At 41.6% G+C, this 22,879-nt stretch overlaps 1 protein-coding gene across 29 annotated transcripts in view; it reads left to right on the top strand.

The window, feature by feature from the left end:
• Positions 1–22,879, top strand: part of LOC111962601 (calpastatin) — a 79,290-nt gene that overhangs the window by 26,085 nt on the left and 30,326 nt on the right. For 5 of the 29 annotated variants that reach the window (XM_070443021.1, XM_070443051.1, XM_070443035.1 and 2 more), the window contains exons 1-3: positions 2,354–2,490; positions 4,343–4,511; positions 13,470–13,565. The exons of 4 other annotated variants lie outside the window; for them this stretch is intronic. In XM_070443021.1, the coding sequence (XP_070299122.1) occupies positions 2,474–2,490; positions 4,343–4,511; positions 13,470–13,565 (282 nt within the window). In that variant the 5' untranslated portion in view covers positions 2,354–2,473. Of the gene's footprint in view, positions 1–2,323; positions 2,491–4,342; positions 4,512–13,469; positions 13,566–18,217; positions 18,388–22,486; positions 22,593–22,879 lie in introns of those variants that run through there. 20 more of the 29 variants (XM_070443032.1, XM_070443025.1, XM_070443023.1 and 17 more) reach the window with 13 other exon arrangements.

The raw sequence follows: 22,879 nt of genomic DNA, 5'->3' as shown, positions 1-22,879 counted from the left end.
CCCTATACCCGGGGTACCTGCTCCTGCTGACTCCATATGTTTGGTCCGGTATTCTGTAAGGGGTGCGTACCTGTCTCTTATACACATCTAGATGTGTATAAGAGACAGGAACAGTTCTGACAGGTGCAACAAACACTAACCAGAAAATAACCACCCACAAACAAAAGTGGGAAAACAGGCTACCTAAGTATGGCTCTCAATCAGAGACAACGATAGACAGCTGCCTCTGATTGAGAACCATACCAGGCCAAACACATAGAAATAGAAAACCTAGACCTACAACATAGAATACCCACCCACATCAAACCCTGACCAAACTAAAAATAGAAACATACAAAGCAATATACGGTCAGGGCGTGACAACARCAGACATAACGTGCACAAGCACTTACAATAAACAATACCGGACAAGGACATGGGGGGAACAGAGGGTTAAATACACAACATGTAATTGATGGAATTGAAACCAGGTGTGTGGGAAGACAAGACAAAACAAATGGAAAATGAAAGGTGGATCGGCAATGGCTAGAAGACCGGTGACGTCGACCGCCGAACGTCGCCCGAACAAGGAGAGGGACCGACTTCGGAGGAAGTCGTGACAGAGACAAATAATCATGTTCATTTGTGGCAAAACGTCCTATATCCACCCCAAACAGAACCCCAGTAGAAAACGTCTCCCAATTGGGTTTTTAAACAGTTACATGTAATAAAGTATCGATATTAAAATAATKAATTTGTTAGCCTATCACAAAGCCYATTTATTGTATCCTGAGGGCTACAGTGTAGCCTATACAATGRGTGTTTTCTTTTTGGACATGTAAGAAACTTTTGGGAAAATGTTATAGGGGTTTTACAGTTTTTTTTCGTTAGTATAAATTAGGGAAGCTTTTTTTTTATTAAGGAATAATAAGGACATTGGAAGTCTGTCGCAATTAATTTGCCAGTCAAGGATGGATTGATTCTTATTATCGGAGTGATACAGCTCGCTGTTTGCAGCCTTCGTATGTTTGCAGGGTTTCCCATCGCTGGATCTTGGCTCTCTCCTTTTCATYAGCTTTAGAAAGTTTCCTCTTTCAGCCAACAGGAACAGATATCACAGGCTCCAAACTGTCGAAGGAATCCATAATAATCAAAAGGTCCACGACACTCTAGAGCTCAAAGCTAACATAATGCTAGGTGGCCAGCGTGACAGCTGTCTATCACCGCATCTGYCTGACTAAGCCAAAGGTTAACCTAAATTAATAGTTCCTAAGTCTGGAAAAAATATTTAGACAAACCTAACTTAAAAGTGAACAGACAAATATAATGGAAATTATTCGCTAAATMACWATTTTTTGGCGGCAGAGGCAAAAACCATATGTAACTTTCCATGCATCTGGACAGTGGATATAGCAAGAGCCATATATTTAGAGAGTTGGGCCAACTTCTATATTTTTTTATGTTGTTCTAATTCTACACATTCAGTTAAACAACTTTTTTTTTTTTTGAAATATTCTCAGATGTTGAATATGACCGCTGTCAGTAAACGTCGGCAAGAAAACGTCATTCAATTGTTGCCAGCAGCACAGTTACAGTCACCAACGCTCTAGATAACATGAAAACAGTCTATSCATCTTTGCTGGGGCGAGGAAAAAGTGCTTGACTGCCGTTGTGAGGTCAGAACGCTCGGATCACCCATACTCGTTGGCGGGAGTGTCCAGTGAACGCTCCGAGAACGAAACGCTTTGAATTTATGAACGGACTATCTGATCACACTCTGAATTTACTAACACCCAGAGTGCACTCTGAGCGCACTCTGGCACTACGGAGTGAATTTGCGAACACACCCTGTGTTAATGGGAGCTAACATGGCTGTCATAGGATGTTTTAGTGTCATGTAAATGCATCATAATGCAGAAACCTCAATGTCCCAACTTTCTCAACATATGGCTCTGAAAATAGCATATTGTGGTATGAAACACATTCTAAAGTACATATAAAGTAAATGTTTTAAAAGTTTAAGAAAAGCCATAATACATACAAACACATAGAAAGGGACCCATGACCATTAATTTCAGATGAATTCATACAAATGTGAAAAATGTAAGTTTATTGCGTTTTGGAATCAAACCTTTCAATTATTTCAAATCGTATTGGCCTTATATAGTTTTTCCTTTCGGCCTGCCCTTTCCCTCAAACCCTGTTCCTTGCCCTTCCCTTTAACCCTGCCCCTGCTGTGCTCCCTTCCCTCCTCCCCCTTTCTCCCTGTTCCTTCCCCTTCCCCTTAACCCTGCCCCTGCTGTGCTCCCTTCACTCCCCCTTTCTTCCTGTTCCCGCCCCTTCCCTGTGTGCAACTGGGGAACATGCTGCAGTTCACAGAATAGGAACAGAGTCAAACACATACACTCACACACACATTCACAACAGATTGAGGTGAAAATGGGCCAGTTACTAAGCTGGATCCGAGCTCCTCGGGACAATCAGGCCTTACAGGATGTGGCCGTGGAACAGGTGAGCTTTTATAATGTAACTCTGCTCACAGGTTAGAGAGAAGTGTGTGTGTCTGTTTGAGTCTTAGAGTTGTGTGTTGTCCACATGAAGGAAAGTTTGTGTCAGTGAGAAAGTGTGCGGCTGTGTGTCTGTATTTGTGAATCAGAGCTCTTTAATGTGTGTGTGTATTGTTTTGTATGTTTAGTGTAGGGCTTATAAGGGAATGCAAGTCAGGAGGAAAAGTTTTGCTGGCATTAATCCAAGTCAGACGTTGTTCTCTGGTCGAGGAGGGAGGAGGAGTGGTGGAATGTGAGAGTTGCTCGGTCAACGTCTGGGAACAGAAATACAGCACATTCTGTATTATATTGAWCCAAGACCTGTARAATAAATATATAMATATATTTTAAAAGACCCCCCCCCACCCCAGCAATCTTATAGCATGTAAAATAGATCATGAGATTAAAAACAAATACATTAATATTACATAGTAAATCTACTGAACAATACATCATATAGCCTCATAAATAGTGAAAAAGTATTGATACACATTCATGGACGTAAAGACCCGTTGGTTAGGAGTTCAGAAATAAATGTCTGCTGCTACTTTTTTCCCATGTGTCCAGAGTAGACACCTTGGCCCTATAGATCCTGGCCGTGGAGACCTCCATAGACTGGTTGGCAAGACCTGTATAATGTTGAACCAAGACCTGTATTATATTGAACCAAGACTTGTATTATATTGAACCAAGACCTGTATAATATTGAACCAAGACAAAGATGAAAGCTGTGTGTTGCCTCCAGGTGTGTGAGAGTGTCTGTGTCTCAAGCATTGAAAGTCATGGTAGTCTGTCCACATCTGGGAACAGAAGTACAGTCCAGTCTGTACTGTAATAATAGAGAGGATATTAAACCAAGGCAAAGAGAAGGGCTGTGCTCTTCACATGGCCCAGCAAAGTGTGTTGCTTCCAGTTGTGTCAGTGTGTCTGTAGTTTATTCATTTGCATGGTGTTTGTGTGTGTGTGTGTGTTGGTTAGTTAGTTAGAGTATTATACAATAAACCAATCAAATATATGTATCAAACTCTTTATATCAGCAGTAATCACAAGGTGAGACTGGCCTACCAAGACAAACTTCCAAAATAACTAATTCAAGGTAAAAGGAATTGGTGCACTCGACAAAAAAAGGCAGAGATTAATTTCTTATTGCTCACTTTAATCCATTGTACAGGATGCGAACAGGTGACTGGCATTCAACGTCAAGCTGACGTCTTCCTCAGAGTGACGTCAGCTTGATGTCAAAACGCCAGTCACCTGTTCTTGGTAAGCCTTTCTCTTGATTTTTGTAATTGTTGTTGAGCACCCTTTCTTTCATTTGTCTGCTGAACCAGTATTCACAAGGTATTTGACGGTAATTCAGCCTAGACCCCAAAGATCCCCAAAAATGTTGAGGTCTCAGGTCGTTATTGTAAAAGAGAATGTTTTCTCAATGACTTACTGGTTAAATGAAGGCACGATCAATAAATAAGAGGCACTGTGACCAAAAGGCCTTGATGAGCTGATCATGTAAAAAAAAAAGGTAATAAAAAATAAAATAAAGATCTGTTCCTCAATATTTGTTTATGTCTCATGGTGCAACATAGAATGGGCGTGTATGTAATTCTGGTGGTGAATTGAGTCCAGGCATATTTTGGATAATACTTTACACATGCTTATTTTGATGAGTTACAGTTGTGTTGCTCAGTTAGGAGTTGTGTGTGCATATAGTATGTTTGTCCATGTGTTCTAGTAGTATTTGTATGACATGAGTATCAGTTTTGCGCTTGTGACTGAGTGGGCTGCAGTCTAATATCCCTCTGTCTCTGTTGTGTTTTGAGGMGATTTTTGGCTCTGCTTTGGGCTAGTTGGGCTACTTTCCCAGATCTGCGTTGTCAACATACTGACTGTGCACTCTGCCATTTCGGCTCAGCATCATCTGCTGCTTTCATCAGACACACAGGAAACAGCCAAAGGGGAAATGTATCTGTGCTACACATTCCAACAATGGTGGGTGTCACGTTAATCTGCTTCCCCAGATCACTTCCTGCTGAGATGCGACAGGTAGCCTAGCCTAGTGGTTAGGGCGTTGGACTAATACCCAAAAGGTTGCAAGATCGAATCCCCGGGCTGACGAGMTAAAAATCTGTTGTTCTGCCCCTGAACAAGGCAGTTAACCCACTGTTCCTAAGCCGTCATAGAAAATAAAAATGTTGTTGTTAACTGACTTGCCTAGTTAAATAAAGGTAAAAAAATATATAAAAGATACAATTTTTACACTACCGTTCAAAAGTTTGGGGTCACTTAGAAATGACAATGTTTTTGAAAGAAAAGCAAWWWWTTTTGTTCATTAAAATAACGTCAAATTGATCAGAAATACAGTGTAGACATTGTTAATGTTGTAAATGACTATTGTAGCTGGAAACGGCAGATTTAAAAAAAGAAATGGAATATCTACGTATGCGTACAGAGGCCCATTATCAGCAACCATCACATTCCAATGGCACGTTGTGTTAGCTAATCCAAGTTTACCATTTTAAAAGGCTAATTAATCATTAGAAAACCTTTTTACAATTATGTGAGCACAGCGGAAAACTGTTGTTCTGATTTAAAGAAGCAATAAAACTGGCCTTCTTTAGGCTAGTTGAGTATCTGGAGCATCAGCATTTGTGGGTTCGATTACAGGATCAAATTAGCCAGAAACAAATAACTTTCTTCTGAAACTCGCCAGTCTATTCTTGTTCTGAGAAATTAAGGCTATTCCATGCGAGAAATTGGCAAGAAACTGAAGATCTCGTACAACGCTGTGTACTACTCCCTTCACAGGACAGCGCAAACTGGCTCTAACCAGAATAGAACAAGGAGTGGGAGGRCACGATGCACAACTGAGCAAGAGGACAAGTACATTAGAGTGTCTAGTTTGAGAAACAGACGCCTCAGAAGTCCTCAACTGGCAGCTTCATTAAATAGCAAACACCAGTCTCAACGTCAACAGTGAAGAGGCGACTCTGGGATGCTGGCCTTCTAGGCAGAGTTGCAAAGAAAAAGCCATATCTCAGACTGGCCAATAAAAAGAAGAGATTACGATGGGCAAAAMAACACAGACACTGGACAGAGGAAGATTGGAAAAAAGTGTTATGGACAGACAAATCTAAGTTTGAGGTGTTTGGATCACAAAGAAGAACATTCGTGAGARGCAGAAAAAATGAAAAGATGCTGGAGGAGTGCTTGACACCATCTGTCAAGCATAGTGGAGGCAATGTGATGGTCTGGGGGTGCTTTGGTGGTGGTAAAGTGGGAYATTTGTACAGTGTAAAAGGGATCTTGAAGAAGGAAGGCTATCACTCCATTTTGCAACGCCATGCCATACCCTGTGGACGGAGCTTAATTGGAGCCAATTTCCTCCTACAACAGGACAATGACCAAAAGCACAGCTCCAAACTATGCAAGAACTATTTAGGGAAGAATCAGTCAGCTGGTATTCTGTCTATAATGGAGTGGCCAGGACAGTCACCGGATCACAACCCTATTAAGCTGTTGTGGGAGCAGCTTGAACGTATGGTACGTAAGAAGTGCCAATCCAACTTGTGGGAGGTGCTTCAGGAAGCATGGGGTGAATCCCTTCAAATTACCTAAAAAAATTGACAACTAGAATGCCAAAGGTCTGCAAGGCTGTAATTGCTGCAAATGGAGGATTCTTTGACGAAAGCAAAGTTTGAAGGACACAARWCTTATTTCAATTAAAAATCATTATTTATAACCTTGTCAACGTCTTGACTATATTTCCTATTCATTTTGCAACCAATTTCATGTATGTTTTCATGGAAAACAAGGACATTTCTAAGGGACCCCAAACTTTTGAACGGTAGTGTTTCTGTCAAACACAAGTGTCAGTAAATGGTTAAGTGGGATGTAGTAAGGACTAGTGAGTATCAAGGTGTGACATTTGACACTTGTTTTTGCACACTTWTGCAATTAGCAGAGCACCGTGTGCTGAAATATAAACTGCTGTCATATATTTTATATTTCCCAATACATTTCCTAATRACACATTCAGTATTGCCACGTACATGCAACTCTATATATAGTAACTCTAAGCTGTACAGAGCATGCAATGTGTAGGGATGACCAAAATATATTTCACAGTATATGCCGCCAATAAATGTATTTATATTTTTTGTAATATATTGACACATATGCCTTGTTTACATGGCTTTTACATTGTACACAATGAAAATAAGAACATGTTCATACAAAATGAATAGGCCTATTATAGATCCAGGTAAGTGAAGGCCCATAGTGTGGTCATGTGTGGAAATGTCTGTTGTATTGACCAGAGCTGTAAAGAGGGGAGGGACCTATATTCTAGCACGTGGAAATGTCTGTTATACCCTAAAGCGTGAGTGTCTGTGTCTGCCTGCCTGCACATTCACACAGAAGTGTGTGTTTGTTTTTGTACTATTTGGTCATTTCCTTGTAAAAGGACCTATGAGCACCAACATGTGAAGTTCATTGGAACATGTCAAATTGGGTGTCTCTTTCTTAGAGTGTATATATTTATTTTTMATTTGATTTATTAAGGCATATATATGTTTTTCAACCATTTTSCATCCTTACACTGCTACTGTCCTCCTCCTACTGGCATACTGTTATGTTCAGCTCATAACTGTTTGCTTTCTCTTTCTGTCGTCTGGTGGTCAAAGCAAGAGTGTGGAAAAGTCTGGACAACTCCTCTCTCTCTCCCTCTCTCTCTTCTCACTCTCCCCAATTAATGTCACCTCTCCTGGGCTCTTACCGACACCTACCCATGAGTCCCCTCTCTTTCCATGTACTGTAACRAGCCCCATCACGACTAAGCACTGACCGACACCGGACGGTCATGGGCATTCAAAAGTGGTTGAAGTCCTTCTTGGCCTTGATTTCGAACATCCACAGATGTTTTGGTCCGGTCCAAACGAGCCTTCATTTGGCCCAAACATAGACGTCCATGGTTGGTTCCCGAACCAAATCGTAACCAATCATATACATCTATGTTTCACGAGCAAAGTACAGTACGGTAAAGAAAGTTATAGTTCAGGACAGTTCTGTACTGCATTGTAGAGTAGAATAGAGTGGAGTAGAGTTATGTACAGTACACAGTAGAGCACACAAGAGTTGTGTACACTATAAAGTACTGTACTGAGCTATACTCTACTTTACTGTACTACTGTACTGAATAGGGATCTGACAAATGGAAAAATGTTAACTTTTAAACATAATTTGTTTTGTATCGGTTTTCCGTTAAAACGATAAGAAAAATAAATACAATTACAAGTGAATTCACAATGCAGATGCGCTGCTACCAGCAACGGTTCGGGTCTCACGGTGCCTCTCTCTACCGTTACTGTGCATCAATTCCACCTTGCAAAGCTTGCATTTCCGTCTCATTTAACTTCTCAAAGTATTGCCATACAGGACTTCGCTGCTCTCGCTTGCTTTTCTCTGCCATTTTGACGTAGTGGTGGAGAGTCGACTCCAAAATAATTGATTCGCCGACTCCTATTTCTGACTGTCAAGATTAGTTTCCTCTTGGAATTGACTCCTAAGATGCAGTATTCACTTCCATCTTTCATAGCAAGCTAGCGAGAAACCGAGAGAGAGGGGAGGAGCAGAGTATAGGCAGGTCGGCCACCGGGCAGACAGTCAGAACTGTGCACTAGGCCTATCTATCGGCAATCGGAAGCTATATCATGCAATGGAATGCTGTATCTCACAATTTCTTGGCTTATAATGTCTCGGGAAACTTCCGMAAAGCAGAGCCTTTCATCAATGAYTAGGTTAGGATATTGAGATGAGCGAGATGCAACACTTCACTCTCACACAGTAACACACATTATCTGTCCATGTGCACGGGTTCGCGTCACGCTGTTCCCAGCTTGGGTGCCAGGGCACCAAAACAGAGAAGTTGAGCCTTGCGCTTCAACGTTCTTACTTGTTGCTGAAATTGACCCACTATGCTGTTTTACTTTCTGCATCTACGTAAAAAAAAAGAAGTTGTTTCTCGGTTAGGGATTTTCTTAACGTTAAGGATCCCAATGTTCTGTGCTGTACTGTACTCTACTGATCTCTACTGTGCTGTATTTTGATGTCCAAACTTGTGAAACAGAGACATATGATTGGTTCAGATTTGGTTCGGACCAACCAAATTTGGTCTTGTTTGGTGGTGGAGCTCGTTAAAATAATAGCCAGTGTGTAGAATAATACCCAAATATGCAAAGGAGGATATTGCATATTTCTACAGTTGTGTACCTATTTAGGATACATCACCATGAAGAGAATAACTTTCATATCCATAATTATGCATTTCTGTGTAGTACAGATTAGGGAACCATGATGTAATTCCATTACCGCAATTCTGTTACCGAGTGTAAATCCACCTCACTTACGATAGTTCAATAGCCAAAATATATTTGTTCAGGTAGCCTAGTGGGACCAGTAACCGAAAGGTTGCAAGATTGAATCCCGGAGCTGACAAGGTAGGTCTGCCCCTGAACAAGGCAGTTAACCCACTGTTCCTAGGCCGTCATTGAAAATAAGAATTTGTTRTTAACTGYCTTGCCTAGTTAAATAAAGATAATAAATAACCTCAAGGTGTCATGTCATAGCTGACATCCCATTCTTTCGGCAGTCATCTTTAAATCTTAATTCGGAGCAGATATTTAAGAGTTTTTGAGAAAACGTGGTCRGCTACCGTGGAATTGCCCATTTTCCTTTTGAATATGTACGGTACTGTGTGTCTGTGTGCATCAGAAAGATAGTCCAGCCGTCAGATTTCTCACTRCACTGTCAGTTTGTCTTGAGCCTGACTGCTGATCCAATTATGATACGCTCAGTCYCTCTCTCATGCTCTGGTTATATAAAAGCACATCTTGGAGAGTTTCCAGGCATTTGGGCTTACCTGAGAATGTTCTTTTTACCAGAGCGTTGAACAGCATGGCATTTGGCAATTCGTTTACTCGTTTGTTCTCCTGTCTATTTCCATCTATTATGGTTCAGGTAAACCCTGGCTCTGTCCCAATACTCTAAAATAAGTTAATTTCCTCGCTAACTTTTGCCTCCTTCACTTGTCTTCTTTCCCTCATTGCTACTGAGAGGTGAGAGAAAAATAACTGGATAATGGAGGAAAGGATGTGAGGAAAGGAAGTGAGTTAAGACTATTGAGACATAGCCCTATTTGCTGTTACCAAATATGTTTCTGTTTAACAGGAAGCAATGAGCAATGTCCTGAGCAATCACACACAGTGGTGAGGTGATATCATCCATTGAGCTGCTCTGTGTTGGTCCTCATGTCACTTGGACKGGCAGCGAGGGCAAACACTCCACCATAGAATGTACAGTGCTAAATATAGCAGTACGGTACAGAGACAAAAAGCAGTAGATGTGATCTGAGAGTGCACAGAACAGTCATTGGCACTCATGCAGCCATTCAGTCGGCTGTTATGTCAGTAAGTTCAACAGAAGGGGATGTTGAAGACAATTGTCTTTTGAGTATTCACCTGCATGACAATTACATGTCTGTGTCTTATCAGAGAGAAATTACTTGACATCTGTGGCAACTTCTGAACACTGACATGATGTGTGGACATGTGTGTGTGTGTACATATGTGTATTTGTCTATGTATGTGTGTCCAAAGTAAAGAATGTCCGATAATCGGTCTGTCAATAGTTTTGGCCTTTTCTAGTCTATCAGCTATCGGCCCTTGAGTATCGGTACAGACAAATTCCCCTTTATAGCGTGAACGCACTTGCCTCGTGTGAAACTTCTGCAAGCCGGTGCCACTTATTGCTAGTTAGCCTGTCCTCGAGGAACGTCTGTGCTGCTTGCTATAGCTACCCACTCATGCTGCACTTTTATAATGCCACACTGAATGTAGAAATGGAGAAAGTGGTAATTAATTTAATGTTAGGCAAAACAATGTCCATATAGGCTGCAGCACTTTACAATGTAACATACTGGTAGCTAGCTAGCTAGCTAGCTAGGTAAACAACAACATTCAGCATAGAGCTAACTTTGCTAGATATGAAGCTAACGTCAGTTCACTAATGTTATCCTAGAACCTAACATACTCAACTGCCAGACGGTGAAGCGGGATTCATCACTCCAGAGAAAACGTTTCTACTGCTCCAGTGGCGGCGAGCTTTACACCACTCCAGCGGAAGCTTGGTATTGCGCATGGTGATCTTAGGTTTGTGTGTGGCTGCTTGGCCCGACGAACAGTTCTTGTGTCGACGTTGCTTCCAGAGGCAGTTTGGAACTCGATAATTAGTGTTACAACCGAGGACAGACGATTTTTACGCGCTACGTGCATCAGCACTCTGCGGTCCCATTCGGTGAGCTTGTGTGGCCTACCACTTTGAGGCTGGGCTGTTGTTGCTCCTACACATTTCCACTTCACAATAACAGCACTTACAGTTGACCGGGACAGCCCTAGAAGGGCAGAAATTTGACGAACTGACTTGTTGGAAAGGTGGCATCCTATGACGGTTGCTGAGCTCTTCATTAAGGCCATTCTACTGCCAATGTTTGTCTTTGGAGATTGCATGGCTACGTGTTCAGTTTTATACACCTGTRGGCAACAGTTGTGGCTGAAATAGCCAAATCCAGTAATTTGAAGGGATGTCCACATACAATATATATACAAAAGTATGTTGTTTTTACCCTCATTGACTGTGCTTTGTACCAACCCATGTAGTGCAATTGCAGTAAGCTATTGTTACACTACAGTTGTAATATGAGTTCACACCCATTTTAGCATGCAGCCCATTTTAGCATGCAGCCCCATTGAGGACTTTCACTATTTTAATATTCAACTGTGTGAGACTTTCTATGGGTTACATAAGGATCACATAATTCCATCCAGGTGCAGTAAATGGTTTGGAGGGCCAGTAGGAGGCACTCTTTCCTCTGGTCTAAACAAAGATCCCAATGCCCCAGGCAGTGATTGGGGACACTGCTCTGTGTAGGGTGCCGTCTTTCGGATGGGACGTTAAACGGGTGTCCTGACTCTCTGAGGTCATTAAAGATCCCATGGCACTTATCGTAAGAGTAGGGGTGTTAACCCCGTTTCCTGGCTAAATTCCCAATCTGGCCTCAACCATCACGGTCACCTAATAATCCCCAGTTTACAATTGCTCATTCATCCCCCTCCTCTCCCCTGTAACTATTCCCCAGGTCGTTGCTGCAAATGAGAACGTGTTCTCAGTCAACTTACCTGGTAAAATAACGGTAAAATAAATAAAAAATAAATCACCAACCTTGCTTTATACCTGTTCAAACAACAAACTCCAGGTGGCAGTATGCACCCTTTAGTTTGTTTACCAACTTATAGATGTAGTAGAAGAGATGGCCTCGCTGGTGCTGCCCATGCTCTTACAGACGCTATAATTGGACCAATACAATGTTGCCTCCTCTAACTATCTCTATGGTCACACTCAGTTTGACTAGTATCTCCCTAGGAACAAACCTCTAGACTGAACCCTCCACCTGCACTGATTTGTTCCTGACGCAGGCCAAGTTATCTGATTGGTCTAGTTCCCTGAGATGGGTGGGTACTTGCTTTGGCTAAGCATTCAGTTGTCTACAGATATAAGGGATGTTTGGAGAGCATACATTTTGTGCAGTTGCTGATCAGCAAATGTTAATGTGTGTTGCATATTTGGATAAAGTTATCTGACTTGCCCTACATGTTGACTGCATGAACTTTACAATAACCACAAAACGAGGGTCATGCAGTATAAAAAAAATAATATATATATATATATATATATATTGAATAATTAAAATGTACAATCTACTTGCAGTGAAAGCTGCTAAACATTTACATACATTCAGTCATCTAACAGACTCCCATCCAGAGCGACCCACAGAAGCAACCAGGGTCAACGCCCTGCTCAAGGGCACGTCGACAGATCTCCCACAAAGCCAAAAATGGGGCCCGAACCAGCGACCTATCAGCCACCGGCCCAAGCTCCAACCACCAGGCACCAGACCTTCAAGATCCCCCCCCCAAAGGCTCCCCTCAACCATCCGAGCCCCCCCCCCCCCCACAAAAATAATAATAATGATCAAATAAAATAAAAAATTCCATTCACCACCCCCATGCCCTCGTCCCCCATCCCCCCAATGTACCGACAACCAACAAAATAAACAAAAGAGAAAAAAGACAAAGACCAATGAAAACAGAAAACAGCAATGCAAAAATCAAAAGACATCAAGGAAAACAAAAATCATAACAGCAAGGCCAACTGAATACATTTGAGTGCATGTATGGCGCTATATACATATGTGTATATGTGTGTGTCCATGTATGTGCGTTTTGAATGAGAGTGTGTGTATATGCATGTGTACACGCGTACAACCGTCTCACGCAGCTTTTGATTATTGCTGTGTCTGCGGTTCTTTCCCATCAACCGCACCCTGCAGCCATCACCTACATAATGTCCGTGTTTAAGGTCAACTGCATTGCAGTCGGCAACTGCAGACTGACTGATCTACAAATCAACTTGCATCCTAAACAACTAATCATTATTGTTCGTATATCAGTCAGTCTGTCACCGTTTACGTACAATGCATCACATCATGTTATGCTCGCGAACGCAGTCAATGAGAGGCACAATTGTCCACCAATCATTAGGGAGTTTTTCTCAACCCATGTGCATGTGACTGAAACAGAGAAAATGTTCTGCCGCCATTTACAAGCTACTTAAATGAACGGGAAATTTAAGAAACCTTTCTCGCCAACTAGTGTGATATTTCATTTGCGAGTGTGTTTTTATAATGATATGGGGGTTAGAGAATAACTTATTTTGACATTCTAACAAAAAACTCATCTAAACAATGGAAGCATATTTAACACTGCCATGTTATGAGACCTTGCTGTTAGACAACCACTAACAGCAACTTTCTGTTTCTCCCCACGACTGCAACAGCCTGATTATGACTGCTGTCAATGCTTTAAGAACGCACCCAAAGGTTACCAAGAGTTACCGAGTGAGTCGGTCCCACCCGAGTTGTTCCACCCCAGTGTAAGCATGTTGCGCCCACACACACGCATGCATGCGCACACACACACACACACACACACACACACTAGTGGGGAGGACTTGATTTAGTCAGTAGGGAAGATAAAGATAAAGACAATTGAATAATTGAATGCCAAGAGGAGAAAAGAATGCCAGGAGGAGTGATTACGTAACAAGCAGAGAGGTCAGTGGTTTGTTTGGTTTTCCTTTTTAGGACATTTTTTGACAGACCCAATCTGGTTGGAGGAGTGCAGACATCTGTGAAACACTTAATTCCATGTCGTGCACCATTTGATGCCCAGCCCGTATACATCGTGTATAGACACGATATCAAGTATGTGCGCACAAAACACAAAACAAACATGTTACATTAAACAAATTAATAATAAACATTTACATGCATAATTATCAATCATAACAAAGTCTAGTTTTCAACTTTTTACACTACACAAACAATACACTTCTCCACAACACTGCATGGATATATCAATATTACGTGACATTATTACATGAAACAACTAAAACCTTCCCTAGTCTGTAGTTGCGACATCTTAAAACCTCCCAGGGCAACATGACCACCCAAGACAAGTTATGCCTAATCTGTCCCATTCTATATGTCCCTTTCTATCTTCCATGTGTCGTTGTCAACAAAAGTTGACTGAGGACATTCCATGTATTGTACTGTAGATTTGATCGTTGTCAGTTAAACAAACTGTCACACAGAACACGTTGACTCTTTACAGATACAAAGTAACAAGTACATTGAATGGAAAGGAACATTGAAGCAGTGTCACACTACGATGGTACAGAGTTTGCGATTCCCCCTTATAATGAAATAGAATTTGTTCTCTTTCAAACGCTCACATCTGTAGTTTACAACAAGTGTCACACTGTCTCTGGACACTAGTGGGAGCCAGCCTGCTAGACAGGCCCTTCTCAGTTTACATAATGGTTCTGCATCTTAGAAGATAACTTCTAATATCTATTGAGTTTTGTGACATGGAAGTATTGAACCGTTGGTATATCAATTGAATCCAAGCTCATATGACATCGTAGTTTAAACACAAGCACGTAGCCATGTTTTTCCACAATCTTACATAAGGCTTGGCTAATGTCCCATCGCAACATTTTCCTTTGTGTTTTCATAGTAGCTACAACAAGGTCTTTGAAGACTGTTTTGGGTAAGGCAAGAAGCACGTCCATGCTTGTGTTTGGGTCCACATATTTTTTTCCTCCATTATTATCTCTCATTTCTTCTCTCTCTCATCTTCGCTCCCGTCCTTGCTCTTTCCTCATCCTCCCTCTCTTTTCATTCTTAGCATATAATCATTGCTCGCTCTCTCCCCCCTCCCTTGCTCCTCTCTGTAAAAGGGTGCGGTTTGAGCTAGAGGCTCCATGTGACACTCTCCCTCTCTCTTGCTTTCACTCCCTCTCTTTTCCCTCATTCTCGTTCTTTATACCATTTGTCTGTCTTTATATACAGTTGAAGTCAGAAGTTTACAAACACCTTAACCAAATACATTTAAACTCAGTTTTTCACAATTCCTGACATTTAATCCTAGTAAGAATTCCCTGTCTTAGGTCAGTTAGGATCACCACTTTATTTTAAGAATGTGAAATGTCAGAATAATGGATAGAGAGAATGATTTATTTCAGCTTTTATTTCTTTCATCACATTCCCAGTGGGTCAGACGTTTTACATACACTCAATTAGTATTTGGTAGCATTGCCTTTAAATTGTTTAACTTGGGTCAAACGTTTTGGTAGCCTGCATCCACATGCTTCCCACAATAAGTTGGGTGAATTTTGGCCCATTCCTCCTGACAGAGCTGGTGTAATTCAGTCAGGTTTGTAGGCCTCCTTGCTCGCACACGCTTTTTCAGTTCTGCACACAAKTTTTCTAGAGGATTGAGGTCAAGCTTTAACTTCSTGACTGATGTCTTGAGATGTTGCTTCAATATATCCACATCATTTTCCTACCTCATGATGCCATCTATTTTGTGAAGTGCACCAGCCCCTCCTGCAGCAAAGCACCCCCAAAACATGATGCTGCCACCCCCATGCTTCACGGTTGGGATGGTATTCTTCGGCTTGCAAGCCTCCCCCTTTTCCCTCCAAACATAACGATGGTCATTATGGCCAAACAGTTATTTTTGTTTCATCAGACCAGAGAACATTTCTCCAAAAAGTACGATCTTTGTCCCCATGTGCAGTTGCAAACCGTAGTCTGGCTTTTTTTAATGGCGGTTTTGGAGCAGTGGCTTCTTCCTTGCTGAGCGGCCTTTCAGGTTATGTCGAAATAGGACTCGTTTTACTGTGGATATAGATACTTTTGTACCTGTTTCCTCCAGCACCTTCACAAGGTGGTTTGCTGTTGTTCTGGGATTGATTTGCACTTTTCGCACCAAAGTACGATCTCTAGAAGACAYAACGTGTCTCTTTCTGAGCGGTATGACGGCTGCATGGTCCCATGGTGTTTATACTTGCGTACTATTGTTTGTACAGATGAACGTGGTACCTTCAGGCGTTTGGAAATTGCTCCCAAGGATGAACCAGACTTGTGGAGGTCAACAATTCTTTTTCTGAGGTCTTGGCTGATTTCTTTAGATTTTCCCATGATGTCAAGCAAAGAGGCACTGTTTTAAGGTAGGCCTTGAAATACATCCACAGGTACACCTCTAATTGACTCAAATTATGTCAGAAGCTTCTAAAGCCATGACATTATTTTCCAAGCTGTTTAAAGGCACAGTCAACTTACACGGAACCCAAACCGGCTGCGAGCGTGCGCCATCGTGCGCTGTCGTGCATAAATGTATTTTGCCCCCCCACACCAAACGCGATCACGACACGCAGGTTAAAATATCAAAACAAACTCTGAACCAATGACATTAATTTGGGGACAGGTCGAAAAGCATTAAACATGTATGYCAATTTAGCTAGTTAGCTTGCACTTGCTAGCTAACGTTAATTTGTCCTATTTAGCTAGCTTGCTGTTGCTAGATAATTTGTCCTGGGATATAAACATTGAGTTGTTATTTTACCTGAAATGCACAAGGACCTCTACTCCGACAATTAATCCACACATAAAACGGCCAACCGAATCGTTTCTAGTCATCTCTCCTCCTTCCAGGCTTTTTCATCGTTTAACTTATATGGTGATGCATCTAAACTTTCATAGTATTACCATGACGACCGGCAAAACAGTTCCTCTTTCAATCACCCACGTGGGTATAACCAATGAGGAGGTAGCACGTGGGTACCTGCTTCTATAAACCAATGAGGAGATGGGAGAGGCAGGATTTGCTGCACGATCTGCGTCAGAAATAGGAATGAGTTCTATTTTAGCCCTTGGCGTCGCAGATGCTCGTTGGCGCAATAATTGAATAACATGGATTTCTAAATTTATTTTGCGACGCACGCGACGTGTCTGGTCAGCATGTTAGTGTATGTAAACTTCTGACCCACTGGAATTGTGATACAGTAAATTATAAGTGAAATAATCTCTCTGTAAACAATTGATGGAAAAATGACTTGTGTCATGCACAAAGTAGATGTCCTAACCGACTTGCCAAAACTATAGTTTGTTAACAAGACATTTGTGGAGTGGTTGAAAAACAAGTTTTAATGACTCCAAGCTAAGTGTTTGTAAACTTCCGACTTCAACTGTACCTCTCTCTCTCCCTCTCTCTCTCTTTATGTTCTCTCTCTCTTTATGTTCTCTCCTCTCTCTCCCCCTCTCTCTCTCTCCTCCCCCCCACCCCCTTTCTCTGCCTCTCTGTTTTTGAGGGGCTCTGCTGTTCAGATTCCTAAGCAGTGAGTGTATCAGACACACCCTACTGCTGCCAGACAGACAGTCAGTGCAGCAAAGCCACCTCTGCCCAGCCTGCTCCAGCTCCACCCATCTCTTTCACTATTAAATATATGCCGATGACCAGCACTTCACTATGCTTAGGACTTGGTCAGCTCACATTACAGCACATACAGTACATTCACTMCTTTGTAATCATTACTAATTTATACATGTAGGCTGTTGTATCTGTATTATACTACTGCCACATATGCACAAACACACACAGTCACAAGACCCAGCCCAAACTTTCCCTCACACATGTAGGGGATTTGATTATCTGGCGCGTGTTGCCCCGGTGGGAGGAATTTGCATCCCGCGGCGAAGTCCGCTCAAAACAAAAGTGGCGTAGGTAAAGCACGTGGAGTAATGCGTAGGATTCTGTTTTCAAATTCAAAAGTGATTGCTTTTGATAAAAATACTTTATCTGCCTTCCCAATGAGAACGAGTTTGAAAATTCCAACATATATTTTATGGAAAAGTGATGTTGTATGTTTCTGAACGATGTACCTTGCTGTATTATTGACTACATGGCAGAGCGGCACAGATTACTGTTCGATTTTAGAAGGCCGCTCCTCCCTCACCGTTTTTTCCAGTCACGCCACGGGCCATAGACCGGTGAACCGAGGTTTATTTTAATCAAACTCCCTCAGTGGAACTGACTGGTCTTGTTTGTTTTTCCTGGCTAGTCTTGTGAAGGAGGCGGGCACCCCTTTCAACCAATCAGATCCAGGCTTCTCCGCTTCCTTTTTTGAAAAGGGGAGGAGCTTGAGCAGTACTGTCCTGTCAGGCTTGTCCCATTGGGAGGAGCAGATGTTTTTATCTCTAGTCTGTTTATGTGAGTGTGTGAAAGTGTATGCATGTGTGTTTTGTGGGACGTATATGCTTCATCCATAGGGAATATAAGGTAATTTAGCCTCAGGACAGAGTCGGGGACTATCCAGATAAATATAGGATACACTCACACTCAAATCTATGGTATGTATCTAAACAAGCTTTTCTATGTGTGTGTGATTTGTGGTTCCCTCTTTTGGTGCCAGCCCTATAGATTTAGTTTGATGGTTTTGTCATATCGCTGAGGTGCCAGTTGACAGACGCTGTTGTGGTGAGTGACGTCATGTTTTATCTGTTATGAGCAGACATATCCACCAAAGATGTTACTTAAGTCAGTCAGACGAAGCCATGGGGCTTCTGATGTTTACATGTCGTTTACATGTTCTTAATTAACTTGTTAACTAGGAAACTTGGCGAAGAGCTCAAAACTGCTGTATGTGACCGAGGGGGAAAATACAGATACTTATATGCATCGCTTGGAGGCAAATTGCTTCGTCATTCAGTTGAACTCAGGCAGACTTGTTCTGTACTGTAAGATGTTACTTGGCAAGGGTCTAGGAAGGGAACTCTGTGATGTCATCAGAGTGCTGCTGGCAGTGTAGATATAGTGATCTGTTGAGATTGTATTAGGTTCACAATGAGAGACTCAAAACATCCCTAACCCCTATCCTGTACCTTAACCCAAAACTCTAACCCTAAACCTATCTCCTAACCCTGACCCTAAACCTAACCCTAACACTAATTCTAACCTTAATCCCCTAGAAATAGCATCTGACCCTGTGGGGACCAACAYAATGTCCCCAGTTGGTCAGATTTTTGTTTGTTTACTATTCTTGTGGGGACTTCTGATCCCCACAAGAATAGTTAAACATGTCGACGCACACACACACATACACACACACACACATTCTGACTCTTACTGTGAACTGTGAGTCAATTAACTTATTGCTGTTCAGATGTTTGACAGATGTGACAATCCGCTGTGAAAAAGCATATTAATTATGCTTATGACAACAGGAAGTATGTTTTTTTTTATAAGCATGGCCTTATTTCTATTACAGCATATTAGATGACGGTCATTCATATGTCATTCACCCAGCTCAGTAGGTGTAGGCTACTACACGATACWCACATGTTCCCTATACCCATCATGAGGTTTATACAACCTAGCCTATGAATGAAAGTTTACAATGTAGTTGCACAGGTCAAGAGAAATTTAAGCAATCAACGTGACAAACGTTGACACATTCAATACTGCCTTGCACAATCTTGCCTGCATCTAGCTGATCTGGGGTGCAATCATTAGTCCAACAGGTGCAAATGAGAGATTCTATTGGACAAATTCAGGTATGTTTATCCCTGTTTCGTTCCATTTGCTTCCATTTAAGAAACATTTGTCAACATAATTGGTGGAATGAACAAACCCCTGATCACACGCAAATGCAGTTCACTTTCATAGCAGCTACATACAAACAGCGTTGATCGTTGGATAATTCCTTTTCGCATATGCGCTATCCTCCTCTCACCTTTTCCCTTCACTTGTGGACTTCAGTTTACAACACATCAGCTGTCTGTGACCAATCAGAAAAACCTTTCCAAGACAAATCTCATATCATAACTGCTAACCGCTACACACAGCCTACATCGTTGTCACCAAATTAAGTAACATCAAGTCAACATCGCTGCTAGAACTAACATGTTAGTAAACCTGCTACAATCATGCAGTACAGTGTACAGTTAGCAAGCAGTTTAGCAGTTACACCGCCGGGCCCCGGTGGCAATACATTTATAAAACCGAAAGCTTACCTTGACTTGGAAGAGTTCCAGTGTCGGATAGCCATAGGAAGCTAGGTAACGTATCATCCCTCTCTGTTTGAGTAGGCTAAAATAGCTAGCTGCAATGGCTAGTTAAGTAATTGAAAGTTAGAGAGGTAGCTATATATATCTATTTTTTTTGTCTCTCTCTCTTGCTTCTCCTTCATTTTTTAAGAAATTAATTTGTTAACTATTCAATTATTGTCTTTCTTTTTGAGTCAACTACTCACCATATTTTATGCACTGCAGTGCTAGCTAGCTGTTGCCCTTCAGTACGATTCATTCTCTGATCGTTTGATTCAGTGGACATCAGTTCATGCTGCAAGAGCTCTGATAGGTGGAGCATGACTTCCAGAAGTTGTCACAATTACTGTGTAAGTCTATGGAAGGGGGTGAGAACCATGAGCCTCCCAGGTTTTGTATTAAAGTCAATGTACCCAGAGGAGGATGGAAACTAGCTGTCCTCTGGCTACACCATAGTGKTACCCTACAGAGTGATGTTGAGGCTACTGTATACCTTCATTGCAATTACTGTGTTTTAATCAATTATTTGGTGACATGTCAACATATTTAGTATAGTTGTACCTTTTTATGAAATTCACTGAGGAGGATGGTCCTCCCCTTAATCTTGCCAATGAAAAATCATTAAAGTAGTAGGCAATATCAGTGGGTTTTGTGATGAATGAGCCATCTGATTCAATGAATGAGGAGCAGAGTTTGCATTTTTTTCCCAAAATTTCATTGAATGGGCTCCAAAGCTTTTTACTATCATTCTTTGTCATTTATCTTTGTTTCATAGTGTAGTTTCTTCTTCTTTTTATCCAATCGGTTGTCCAGCCAGACCTATTTTCCATCTCTTTTGCCTCATCCATCTCAACCATACAAATGTTTAATTSCTCATCAATCCACAGGGATTTAACAGTTGTACAGTCATTTTCTTAATGGGTGCATGCTTATTAGTAACTGGGATAAGCAATTTCAGAAATGTGTCAAGTACAGCGTCTGGTTGCTTGTCATTACACACCACAAACCAACAAATATTCTTCACATCAACAACATAGGAATCACTACAAAACTTATTGTATGACCTCTTATACACAATATTAGGCTCAGCCTTTGGAACTTTGGTTTTCCTAGATATGGCTACTATATTGTGATCACTACATCCGATGGATTTGGATACTGCTTTCAAACAAATTGATGCAGCATTAGTAAAGATATGATTAATACATGTTGATTTCATTCCTGTACTGTTTGTAACTACCCTGGTAGGTCGATTGATAACCTGAACCAGGTTGCAGGCACTAGTTACAGTTTGAAGCTTTCACTTGAGTGGGCAGCCTGATGAAAGCAAGTCAATATTTAAATCCCCCAGAAAGTATACCTCTATTGATATCACATACATTATCAAGCATTTCACACGTTATCCAAATACTGACTGTTAGCACTTGGTGGTCTATAGCAGCMTCCCACCAGAATGGCCTTTAGGTGAGGCAGATGAACCTGTAGTATATTACTTCAACAGTATTTAACATGAGATCCTCTCTAAGGTTTACAGGAATGTGGTCCTGAATATAAACTGCCACACCTCCACCTTTTGGCATTTCTGTCTTTTCAGTAGATGTTATAACCCATCTATTGCTACCACTGTATCATCAAAGGTATTATCTAAGTGAGTTTCAGAGATTGTCAGAATATTAATGTCATCTGTTACTAGGAAATTATTGATTTCATGAACCTTGTTTCTTAAGCTACATATGTTAATGTGGGCTATTTTAAATACTTTTGGGATGGTTGATTGTTTTTCTTGCTTTACTGGGAAGCTTAGCAGAGGTAGACATGRTCAGGTTATTTTTAATAGTGCAGGGTGAGCTGCACAAGGTTGACTTCCTACGGGGGCACACCACCTCAGTGCTAGCAGTATTACTCTGGTTCATAGGCATATGATTACTGCATACTAGGGATGCATACTAGGGATGCAACGGTACACAGTATGTTGTCGAACCGTTCGGTACGGTTCAATACACAGTCTGCCTGTAATTTTCCTATCATTTCCAAAAATTGCTTATTGCGCTGCAGACTATACTCACGTTGTACATTCAGATCCATAGAACCAGAAGCACAGTTTGTGAACAGGAAAGGCAGGCAACTGCTTGGGGCCCCAGGCCGTTAGGGGGCTCCTGAGGGCTGACAAACTTTACTCCACAGCAATGTCTCAAAATGTGTCAACCGCAGTGACTACAACCCCCTCCCCCTTAAACAACCAATGGACGATTTGCAATGACATCTCGGTAGGAAACCTCCCTAAAGGGGCCCCGTGTAGAGAGGGGAAACTAAAAACAAATATTCTCCGTGTAGAGAGGGGAAACTAAAAACAAATATTCTCTCAGCTCCAACGTGACTATGACGAGCGCTAGCGAGACAGAGAAGCACATTTAAAGAGGCACCGCCGTCTTTCAAATCCGCTGTGTGGGAACGTTTTGGATTCAGCGTTCTATACGATGATGAGGGTAAGAAGACCGTAAACAAACAAAGTAAGTCTGCAAGCATTGCTTTTCCACTGTCGGCTACTCGAGTGGAAACACTTCTAACCATGTGTCATTTACGTCACCATCACAAAGCCGTATGTCTTGCAGGTGAAGCTGGAGCAAGAAGTCCACTCGTTAGCGAAAACACAGCAATCTCTCGCTGCTGCCTTCCAACAACAATTAGCAACACATTCAGAAAAACATAAAGAAATAACGAAAGCAGTGGGAGTATTCATAGCCAACGATTTGCAGCCCTATTCAGTGGTTACATTTAATATTGCCTATACAAGTAT

Source organism: Salvelinus sp. IW2-2015, linkage group LG1, assembly GCF_002910315.2.
Source record: "Salvelinus sp. IW2-2015 linkage group LG1, ASM291031v2, whole genome shotgun sequence".
NCBI lineage: Eukaryota > Metazoa > Chordata > Actinopteri > Salmoniformes > Salmonidae > Salvelinus > Salvelinus sp. IW2-2015.
Note: the sequence above shows the minus strand (reverse complement) of the source record. Positions and strands in the feature narration are given on the sequence as shown.